This window comes from Micropterus salmoides, unplaced genomic scaffold (genome assembly GCF_014851395.1).
Source record: "Micropterus salmoides isolate LMB-PRFRI ecotype aquatic unplaced genomic scaffold, ASM1485139v1 Ms_hic_scaffold_6, whole genome shotgun sequence".
NCBI classification, from domain to species: domain Eukaryota; kingdom Metazoa; phylum Chordata; class Actinopteri; order Centrarchiformes; family Centrarchidae; genus Micropterus; species Micropterus salmoides.
In genome coordinates this window covers 32,772,321-32,783,855 of record NW_024044348.1, presented here as the reverse complement: position 1 = coordinate 32,783,855, position 11,535 = coordinate 32,772,321, and the positions used below count along the sequence as shown (strand labels likewise).

Genomic DNA, 11,535 nt, shown 5'->3' with positions numbered 1-11,535 from the left:
CACGGCCTGGTGACACTCAGCTTAACTGGTGACGCATAAGGAAAAGGTTGCTGTGAAGGAGTTGGTGCACAACAAAGCACACTCACAGGGATTTGCTTTTTCCATTTATTTTATTTATCTTGGGGCCGAATGTCTTTGACACAGAAACATTGGCCTTCATTGAGAGGCTTGACAGGACTTAATGGTAAAACTCTTAATGAGGCTTAAATGACAATCTAATTCTATGTGGCCACTAAATACAGCCAATAAGACACAGACACACTTTATACAAACACTTAAAGAACCAAAAAAGGTCATTGTTAGTCTGTTGCTTCTCCGAACAGATGTTGGCAAGATACTACCACAGCACATTAAAACTTGGCTAGAACTAAACAGCATTTGCATTTGCCATACTGGGCACAATCTGCACCCGGGAGAACAATAATATTATTCACAAATCACAAGGGTGTCAGAGACACGATATATTACAGAGAAGGAAAAATAAACTATGACAAGAGCCAAGCAGACGGGTCTAATCCCTGCAATGTATGGACACACACACACACACTTGGAACAGATGACGAAGATGTGTTTGAGTAATTACAGCCGAATACAGGAGCCAAAAGGATCTTATTACTGTGAGCTGTGCCGAGTCCAAAAGCTCACTCTAGGCAGGGAACGTTTTCAAACCCTAGACAGGACAACTGGTGATGAATGAGAGTTTTAGAAGTGTTGTGGAGGAAAAAGATGACTGGGCCAACACAGTTCATTTTTCTTTTGGAAAGAGTAGGAAATCAATTGAAGAAATAAAAAATAAAAAATAAAAAAATAAAAGACACAGGAAGAATAGCAGAATACACATAGATATGAATATTACTCTTGGTGCTTTATAGAATCAAACTTTACATTATTGTGCAAATCCTTCAACTGGAGTAGTCTGTAAATTGTACACAGCAGAACTCAAAAATAAATCACAGCTTATCTCCCGTTCATGTGAAAAGATTGAGGAGGAGAAAAAGCTGCTGTGGTTCCATTATACATATATAAAACAGTTTTCCCTGTATTAACAACAGAGCTGGGTGGAGGGGAACTGCATCAGTAGCACACCAGCCCTGCAGAGCTCAGCTGGAATGCTGTTCAGAACGGGGAGAGGCTCGGCACTTTGATATTGATGTCTCCGATGTTGATGTTGCGGGGAATCTCGGGCAGGTTCATGTTCTTCACGGCAGAGACGGCGCGAGCGGGGGCCGCCGACAGACCTCCCTGTCGAAATAAAACAACATGGTAAGCAAATTTAAAGCCACTGTGTGTGTCGTAATCTAATGGGATTATCTCCTCTGTGAAATAATTGGCATATGGCAAACTCCTGTATGCCTACTATTGTTATTATTATGAAAGTAGGTATTTAGGAACCATTCTGTACCAGTGGTTTTGCATGTTTTAGTCCACTTACAGCAGATTCAGAATACTTTGCTGCCAAAGACTTTAAAAGCGTGCCATTAGATTAAGCTTATTATCAGTTTTGACAATATTACCATTAATGTCACTTTAGTGCTGTTATGGATCTGTTAACTGAAAATGCTTCCAAAACCGCAAACAAGTTGTTTTTACACTTTTTGTACAGATTAAACAACTGTGAAACAATGTGTTAATTAGTGAGCTTTACAGGTGCAGGTAGGTGGATTTTGTTGCCAGGTCAGCTGTTTCTCCCCATTTGACAACATTCATGTTTCGCTTTTGTTTGTTTTCAGAGTTTCATTTTCCATCAACACACAGTGGCTCACGAATGTGATGCTTTTTTGGAGCTTATTCAGGTACATACAAGCCTCCCAAAGGTACGCGAATGCAACAGTGTATAGGCCTGATAATCATCCTGAAGCGCCATTTCAATTAATTCATTCATTCAGTCCGACATTATGTTCATGTATAGGGGAGTTCGTTTGTTTTGCCCTAACCAATCTGTAGCGAGTAACATGAGTCCTGCAGTCAATGATTTCAGTTGACTAAGAAGCGATTTGTTAACAGGAAGAAGAATGCATAGATCGCCTGGTTCTGCTGCATCGATTCCTGTTTTCCATCGTGAATCCGACAGTGTTATAAGAGTACAGAAATAAATCTGTAAGTTGACTTTAACCAACTTGTGCAGCTGTGTCATTTTCATTTACCCTTGTCTTTATTTTTCATGAATTTAGCTGGCTAGCTATGTAGCACATTAATCTATCCAAAAACATGATACACATATGTTACACATTTAAAAATAGCCAGCACTAGTGGGACCTAGGTCTGGGCAATATGGCATGAAATGTTATCATGATAAAAAAAATGTCATACCATTCGAGATCGATAATTGTTACGATAAATGTCCAAAAAAAAATTTCATGGAAAAACAAAATGGAAGAAACCAGATTGTTAATTGTGTAGCTAAACTTTTCTTTAAGGCCAGAACATGAAAAACAAATTAAACAAACCTCATAACAAATATGAGGTAGAACATTCAAAACAATTATGAGAAAATCTTTTTTTCAACAAATATGATTAGTAAATCTTTTTTTCTACAATATAAATATCTTAATAGAAAATTTGTTTGTAATGCAAATGAATTAAATCAAATGATTATTGACAATATATTTGTTATATTGTTGTTGAGGAAATTATATTGCGATAATTATCATTATTGTTTTTTTGCCCAGCAGTAGTGGGACCTAAAGCATGCAAAAACACTGGCACGGTCCTTTAATGTGGTTAACAAACTGACCTCTGACTTCTCCATGCGGTTCTGAACTTCGACCTGGGCTACGATCTCATTCATGTTGGTCTCCAGCACCATGCCTCCCATCACCACCTCCTGTAAGATATAATGGACCTACAGACAGATATAACACAGAAGTTAATACTCTTTTTGCATGCATGCTTGCTTTAACTTCGGATTAAGGATAAATTGTCAAATTCAATATTAACTGGATCCGCAATACAGCCACACATAACTGTTTTGAGGCGATGTGAACTTCAGTACTTTACAATCCTTTCTTGTTTAGCAACTCAGCTCATACCAAATGATACAGAAGGGAGAAGTGCAAAATCTAATGGCGGAAGACCCGGTCCTCTCTGAAAGTAACTAGGAGACAGCTACAATTTATCTCTTATGTATAGATTTGTGAATTCTTGTGGGCAGAAAATATTTTGGGGAACTGGAAACAATCATGCTTGGAACCACTTTGAAATCAGCAAGGTATCTTCCCCCCATTAAACTGTCATCCTGAATTTTCTGTAGTATATAATGGCTGCATGAAATACATGAGGGAAAGGAGTTAAAACTGAAGAAACAGCTTAAATCTGTAATTTATTCACCTGTCCACCTGTGTAATATTAAGTTTGGTTTAAAACCCAGGATTATGTAAAAATCTTCTGAGAGCAAAACATTTCCAAGTTTCATCTGGGAACATTCCTCAGGCCAAACCCTACTGCACCACATGACATCAATTTCCCGCTGGGAAAATTCAATCAAGATGGCCGTAGATGTGTCTGATTAGTTTCCAGCAACACTTCCAGCTCAGCCCCAGGGAGAGAAAAGGGGCCCATCTGTAGCCTGAACAATAAAGAGCTTCATTCTAAAAAGGAGTTTAAATTATTTTAATACAGCATCTGAAAAAAACCTTAAACACACTTTTTTTTTTTTAAATAATCAGTCCTTGCTGACATCTTAATTTCAAAACAAAATGCAGCCCTCGGGCACTGAGCACTCTCTCAAACAATTACAGCAATACAGCTGTTCCTGAAAAGCAGCTTCTGTACAGAAGAGACAAAAAACACACGACTACCACACTGCACATTACTACAGAATTATCACTCTTCAGCTTATTCATTGATGCAAAACCCTCCCTCATCTGAACGTTTTATTGAATATGAAAAACAAAACCATTCATAACAAACTGCTGTTATGGAGTTGGCACATGTACAGTAGACATACAGTGGGGAGAACAAGTATTTAAAACAAACACAGAAAATCACATTGTATGATTTTTAAATTATTAATTAGCATTTTATTGCATGACATAAGTATTTGATACATCAGAAAAGCAGAATTTAATATTTGGTACAGAAACCTTTGTTTGCAATTACAGAAGTCATACATTTCCTGTAGTTCTTGACCAGGTTTACACACACACACACACACACAGGCAGGGATTTTGGCCCACTCCTCCATACAGACCTCCAGTTCCTTCAGGTTTTGGGGCTGTCGCTGGGCAATAAGGACTTTCAGCTCCCTTCACAGATTTTCTATTGGGTTCAGGTCTGGAGACTGGCTAGGCCACTCCAGGACCTTGAGATGCTTCTTCCTTACTTGCCCTGGGTGTGTGTTTTGGGTCGTTGTCATGCTGGAAGACCCAGCCATGACCCATCTTCAATGCTCTTACTGAGGGAAGGAGGTTGTTGCGATACATGGCCCCATCCATCCTCCCCTCAATACGGTGCAGTCGTCCTGTCCCCTTTGCAGAAAAGCATCCCCAAAGAATGATGTTTCCACCTCCATGCTTCACGGTTGGGATGGTGTTCGTGGGGTTTTTTTTTTTTGTCTCAGACCACATGACCTTCTCCCATTCCTCCTCTGGATCATCCAGATGGTCATTGGCAAACTTCAGACGGGCCTGGACATGCGCTGGCTTGAGCAGGGAGACCTTGCATGCGCTGCAGGATTTTAGTCCATGACGGCGTAGTGTGTTACTAATGGTTTTCTTTGAGGCTGTGGTCCCAGCTCTTTTCAGGTCATTGACCAGGTCCTGCCGTGTAGTTCTGGGCTGATCCCTCACCTTCCTCATGATCATTGATGCCCCACGAGGTGAGATCTTGCATGGAGCCCCAGACCGAGGGAGATTGACCATCATCTTGAACTTCTTCCATTTTCTAATAATTGCGCCAACAGTTGCCTTCTCACCAAGCTGCTTGCCTATTGTCCTGTAGCCCATCCCGCCTCGTGCAGGGCTACAATTTTATCCCTGATGTCCTTACACAGCTCTCTGGTCTTGGCCATTGTGGAGAGGTTGGAGTCTGTTTGATTGAGTGTGTGGACAGGTGTCTTTTATACAGGTAACGAGTTCAAACAGGTGCAGTTAATACAGGCAATGAGGGGAGAACAGGAGGGCTTCTTAAAGAAGAACTAACAGGTCTGTGAGAGTTGGAATTCTTACTGGTTGGTAGGTGATCAAATACTTATGTCATGCAATAAAATGCAAATTAATTATTTAAAAAAATCATACAACGTGATTTTCTGGATTTTTGTTTTGTTTTGTCTCTTGCAGTTAAAGTGCACCTATGATAAAAATGACACACCTCTACATGCTTTGTAAGTAGGAAAACCTGCAAAATCAGCAGTGTATCAAATACTTGTTCTCCCCCACTTAACAGCCTAAACATGTAGTTATTTTCAACATTTTTGGATGAAAATAACAGCCTTACAGATGTCGGTTACTTCAGAGTACATGTTTCATGGCACAACACTGTGCAAAGTGTTGGCCAACTGAGGTGGAGGTGAACCACTTACACATGTACACAAATGAGGAGAATGAAACAGTGCCCGTTGAATTGAGTTTTGTCTAAGCTATTTAGTTGCATAAAACTCAACCAAAAAATATTAAGAAAGAGTGGCAAAGAAAATGTTCTTAATGTAGAAGTTCACCAACCACTGACCTCTAGCAGTAAATGACTACCCTCAGTTACTGCTAGAGGCTGCATCCTGCAGCTGCTACACAGTTCAAACCAGATTTTTCTTATAAAACTTTCATTGTGAAGTCTACACTGACATTCACATCACATGCACGAGTTTCAGGAGAGGGGTTGTCCCGCTGGTTAAAAACAACAGCGCAGGTTACATTATATTTACTCATTTGGCAGGTGCTTTTATCCAAAGCGACTTACATTTGAGGAACAACATACAAGCATCAACAGAGCATCAACTACAGATCGGTTATTCTGACACTGGAAATGGGCATGATTCAGCTTCATACTGAGCTGCCAATCCAAGTCAAAGCTACCGGTTTGCTTCTGAGCTCAACACCGTGGCACAAACAGTAGCAATGCGCAGAAATAAACACTTGAAGATGACCACTATAGAAAGGGCTCCGGCGTTCCCCACTTACCTTGTCCATGTGGAATATGAGGTCCAGTTCACAAACATTTTCAAAGCATTTATCCAGCGTTTCCACAAACACCTGCAATGGAGAGGATGTGGACAGTCAAATGTCTCATTTCTCTAATAAACACCTGTATGTAGAGCGTGAACCCTCAAATGCTATTAAACAAGATATTTGAGGTTATGATTATATTTGAGGGCATCACACTGCTGGATTGAGAGACCTCTCAAGCGGTCTTAAATAACTGGGAGAGTGAGAGTGATTCTCAGCTTTAAGAAATTTGATAACTTGCTTTTATATTAAAAGTAGGAGTATATTTCATGAATTCTCAGCACTTAAGACTAAAATGGCACTTTGACAAGCTTGATAAATACAGGCCCTGCTCATCAACATCGCGGATCGAGCACTCGGCAGGTGGTCCGTGCATCCCAGCTGCCGCAAGACTCCGGCAGGATGAGAGGAGGCGGACTCTTGTGTTTTACAGCAATGATGCTTGGTGCTCAAACGCAGTCAAGACGAGCATAAATGTCAGACTTTTTATGTGAAGATGAAACCATATTATCATCTTGTTGCTGCTGTTTACATTTACCCCAGACAGAATTCGAAAATGCATGTCTGTAGTAGGGCTGGGGCGAGTCGTCGACGTAATCGATTAAGTAAATACGTCGACTCACATTACGTGCGTCGAAGCGTCGCTGCATCCGTTGTTGTTGTTGAAACCAGATTTCAGCTCTGATAAATAAATAAAAAATCAGCAGCACTTAATATGAAAACTTAGTTGAGCTGTCTGTACGGCCTGTATTTGTGATCAGAATCAGCTTTATTACCAAGTAGGTTTACACATACAAGGAATATGCTTCTATATTAGTGTGTCATTGTTTACATTTTATATTTTACCAGCATTAAACGCAACCTGTAAGGAAGCAAAGGGTCAAAAATGATCCTAAAAGGAATCAAATGCAGCATAATGTAACAGAAAGGAGCTTGTTAAGTAAGTCAAGTGATTGTCTTCTTTTCAAACTTGGGAGTACTGTATGAGCAAACGCAGGGTGATAAGGGGAGATTTACAAACAAAACATTATTTATGTCTAGAAAGCAACTGAATAGAGTAGAAGCTGACCTGGATCAGGTCCAGAATGCCGAGTTCACTCTCAGATGAGTCCACGCAGAAGACAAAGTAGAGGGTTGCGTAGTGTCGGTAAATCAGCTTGTAGTCTGAGCCACCAATGAGACTGCAAGAAGAACAAAATGTGACTTTCAGGTCTGGCTTTATGCAGTTTGTATTTGTGACAGCAGGAAAGACACTTGGTTATACAATTAAATGTATGCTACAAAATTTAAAGTTGATTAAAGTAAATGAGTTGATTAGAGAAATAAATAGAAGTGGCCCGAGCCCAAGTCTACTCTTGTGGGTTTGCCTCCATCTAGTGGTTAAAGTGAAGCTACTGCAGCTGCTGATCAACGGCTCATCTTTGCTTCCAAGTGATGTCAGCTTCTGCAGTTTGCAACATCAAACCAAACTGAGAAAGCCCAAAAACAGTAGCCCAGGGTCTTTAAAGTTTTGTCAAAATGTCACAACACATCACAACTCAAATCACTGCTCTGCCTTTCAGTCGCTGCCAACATAAACTTAAAAGTCTCCAAATGTACGTAATCTCGTGTTTAACCGTCACACTGTGTCAGTCCGTCCATAAATATTTACATATGACAGAAACAAAACAGGTTCACTTGCAGCAGCTTGTCGGATAGTAGTGCAGATCTCGTATTATCAGACCTTTATATAGTATAAGGCGTGCTTAGTTATTCACTTTTATTTTATTACTCTTCCAGACTTTAAAATGCTCACTTATCTATCTTTGCATGGTGGAAAAAAAGGCCCTCTTTCTACCATAGCCTGGTTACTCAAGAAGACTTCTGTCTACTCACAATGTGGACAATTTGTAAAAATCATTCCTTTGTACGTGGCTTGAATGATAGAGAGGTATCTGTAATATAGATGATTTATATAACAATGGCAATTTTGTCTCATTTGCACGGTTACGAGCTGCTTACAATATTAATGCTTCAAGTTTTCAAGTTCAGATATCTACAAATTCGAGACGGTGTCAGAAATCGTTTGCCTGACTTTGACATCCTGGCCGAGCATGAGCCCCTGGAGGCGATAAACAAATATGACCCTGCTTCTCGTGAGGTGGTTTCTCTTTCCTATCAGATCCTACATAACAGAGCTCCGCCGAACACAGCAGGACTTAAACAGGTGTTGGCGGACGAGCTGAATATAGAAGGACTGGGTCTGGGATGAGTGTATGTGACTGTCCGACATAGTTTCATACAGTTTTAAATCTTACACTCACTTTATTATTGCAGTGGAAAGTGACACAGCTTTTTAGTGATGTTTCACCTGTTTCTAAATTGATGTAAGTCTATGATCAGTAATTAAACACAATGAAAGAGCTTCTTTCATCGTTTTTCAGTAGCTTTTGGGAAGCGTAGGGAACCTGATCCACTCATAGCTGTTCTGCTCATCTCTTGCCAGTAAGTGTGAAAACAAATGGGTGTTTTGTTTGGAATGGGGATTGCAGTTCAATCTTGCGAGTATGGAAAATTGACTCTGTACCCACGTAAGATTTGTGGCTGAGAGAAATGGCAAGTACATTACATATGGAGAGGCAGAGATTTTATAATGAAGATAGCGAAGACGTATTTGATAAGATCTGGGATCCTATTCTTAAGTTTTTCAGGGTAAGGACTATTGTGTCCAACGTAAAGCACCTTGCTGTGTATATTCCCTTTTTTACTATACATGTTTGCAGTTTTAAAGGAAAACTACTTAGTCTTTAATTTAATTATCACTGTGGTTATTGTTATTACCATGGATGTGCTGTATACTGTTTTGTTCTTGTATTTGTTATTATTCTTGCCATGCTACGCTAATAAACACTTTTTTCTTTTTTTTTTTTTTTTTTTAAAGAGAATCATAGCAAACAGCAGTACTTGCCTTCCGCCCTCCAAGAAGTTGCAGACGTTGTCGTCTCTTTTAGATACCAAATGGAAAGTCTCCCGAATGATCTGCTGCTGCATGTCCTCCGCCTGCAAGAAAACATGTTACACAGCGCCAGCCAGTCTAGGAACTGTAGTCTCTGTTTGGTTAATACATTCACTCCACCTTTATTCTAGTCATATTTTATTTTTAACATTTAGTGATGGAGTAGAAGCACCAAAGAAAGTTAAAAGAAAAAAAAAAACTAACTTATTTAAGCCTTTCTGAAGTTCCCACTAACACTAGATAACAAGTAGATAGATATTACTTTTATTGCTGGTGTATCAGGTTGTACTTTTTTCATTTTCAATAAAAATAAAACTATCCAATAAAGACTCATCTCCTCACAAATCTTTCTGTCACATTAATTGCCCATTCACTGACTTAATAATAGTAATAGTGCAGTGGATAAGACACATGCCTTTGGTGTGAGAGACGCGGGTTCAATTCCCCGTTGTGACACATCCACCCATGTGTCCCTGAGCAAAACACTTAACCCCAAGTTCCTCCAGAGGCTTGCGACCTCTGACTTATATGGCGGGGTACATCAATTTGGATAAAAGCGTCAGCTAAATGTAAGAGACAGTTTTGCTTAACTTAACAGCAGACTTTCTGGACTTATTGTTAATTCTCAATTATATTTACATTCGCTCCATTGTATTCTGTGAAAGATGTGGGCCTTTTTTCACCTGCAGCTATAAACTACGACATAAAAAGACACGTCGTCCAAAGTTAGTGATTACTACCTAACGTTAACTAATCAGATATGTTAAGTTAGTTGTAATGTAACGTTAAAGAGCATGAAAGTTACGTGTTTTATCTCTAAGAAATCGTCCCTATTCCATCCTTTTGATACTGCTAAGGGATGTGTACATTCTCAAAATATGTTAACGTTACAAAGAGAAGTCTGCCTGACTAGAAGGCACCTGAAACTAAAAAGTGGCCCGATCAGTTGTAACTTTGTTGTTGATCAACATTTTAAACAACACACACACAGATATTTGTATTATTTGTGGCGCAGGTGATGATGCACAAGCTGACAAAAGCTAATCCAACTCTGATTGCTTGCTAAATGAGAGTGAAGACATCAACAGAAAAAAATGCTAATGTTTTGAATAGCATCCCCCAAACATACTTACAAAATACTGATAGAATCTGATCAGCCGCGGTTTCCCGTGGTTGTTAAATATCAAGATGGCTTTAATCATCTCTGCTCTTTGGAGTTATCAAATCACACTATGAAGTAATTATTAAAATATTAAGATTTTGCCTGTTTAGATGACGTTAGCTAAAGTGCTATACGGCCTGTCAGCTGTCGGATGACTTAGTTGGTTACATCCGGTTGAGTCCCCACATTCAGCCGCCGACTTCTAACAAGCACCTCCAAAGTCTTTTGTTCCGGGCGGGCAGGTCATCGAGTGCGTTTACATGCGCACTAGTGTCCTGTCCCAGAATATCTGGTTATGATCAGGGAGTCCTCCCATGGGAACAGGATACTGTAGCAAGTGGATGCCTTATCGAAGTATCCTGAACATTATTTGTTGGTGCAGAACGTGGTGAGAAATCAAGACCATCTGCACACAGATGGCCAGAAAGCTGGATGCTATTAGAATCATGTAAACAGGGATATGAATGAATAGATTTCATATTCATTCTAAACAACATACTCCAAAAAGAGATCAAAGCTGGATATTTCATGTCACTGTTGGTGGATACAGTAAAAACATCTCCCAGCTGGACATTCTTTTGAAATAATATCTTTAAAAACTTTTTTTTTAAATGCATTGGAACAAGAGCTGTTCATTTTAACTAAATACATATGTATATTTATCTGTTTTGATCATAATGATTGCTTGCGACAGTTCAGCAGTTGCAGGATATTGCCTCCCTCCTAAATTCTACACCCTTGAATTTGATGAAAAATACTACAGTTTTTGGTCAATTAGAGAAGAGAAATTAGCAAATTATGAGCATGTTTTTTCCTCATGGAAGAGGGAATGCTCATCTTAGGACGACATACAGGTTTTTAACGCGTCCATTATGGGTGTTACTTAATCAGTTTCTACATACAATAAGTACAACAAAGAAAATAATTCCCCACTCAACCTACCTTATATGAAATCAGGTTAAGAAGTAATATTGAATGAATATGGCTTAAGAAATAATATTGATTAATTAACAAATATTAATATGGTTACCTATTGAGAAAAAAAGGTAGCTTGTGTACAACATCATACTTGACATATTCATTTAATGTCAAGTATGTTAAAACACCACATTTGTGTTTAGACAGAAATTCTTATGAAAACAAACAAACTGTCCGTTGTGTAAAGTCAGTATCCCATAAAGTTTCAACACCGATGAGGGTTTACAATGTTTCTCTTTTTC

The 11,535-nt window shown here is 39.2% G+C and overlaps 1 protein-coding gene and 1 long non-coding RNA gene across 3 annotated transcripts; one reads left to right on the top strand and one right to left on the bottom strand.

Moving 5' to 3' along the window:
• Positions 1-91: 91 nt before the first annotated feature.
• ap3s2 (adaptor related protein complex 3 subunit sigma 2) lies at positions 92-10,489 on the bottom strand. Its single transcript, XM_038700750.1, has 6 exons — positions 10,287-10,489; positions 9,106-9,197; positions 7,228-7,339; positions 6,114-6,185; positions 2,735-2,842; positions 92-1,242 (listed from the first exon to the last, which is right to left on the bottom strand). Exons 1-6 carry the CDS (start codon positions 10,353-10,355, stop codon positions 1,117-1,119), a joined length of 579 nt encoding a protein of 192 aa, XP_038556678.1. The 5' UTR covers positions 10,356-10,489; the 3' UTR covers positions 92-1,116.
• Positions 5,291-9,197, top strand: LOC119889856. 2 transcript variants are annotated; one of them, XR_005442167.1, is made up of 2 exons: positions 5,291-5,320; positions 9,079-9,197. It is a non-coding gene; the product is annotated as an uncharacterized LOC119889856 (long non-coding RNA). The 2 variants fall into 2 exon arrangements; XR_005442166.1 differs by lacking the exon at positions 5,291-5,320 and adding an exon at positions 8,089-8,642.
• Positions 10,490-11,535: the final 1,046 nt, after the last annotated feature.

Bases quoted from the DNA above. Each gene is read 5' to 3' on its own strand.
- ap3s2 (XM_038700750.1), bottom strand. From the start codon at position 10,355: ATGATTAAAGCCATCTTGATATTTAACAACCACGGGAAACCGCGGCTG. The intron at 7,340-9,105 runs GCAAGTACTGCT...TTCTTCTTGCAG, and splicing joins AACTTCTTGGAGGGCGGAAG to TCTCATTGGTGGCTCAGACT. The intron at 6,186-7,227 runs GTCAGCTTCTAC...TCTCCATTGCAG, and splicing joins GCATTCTGGACCTGATCCAG to GTGTTTGTGGAAACGCTGGA.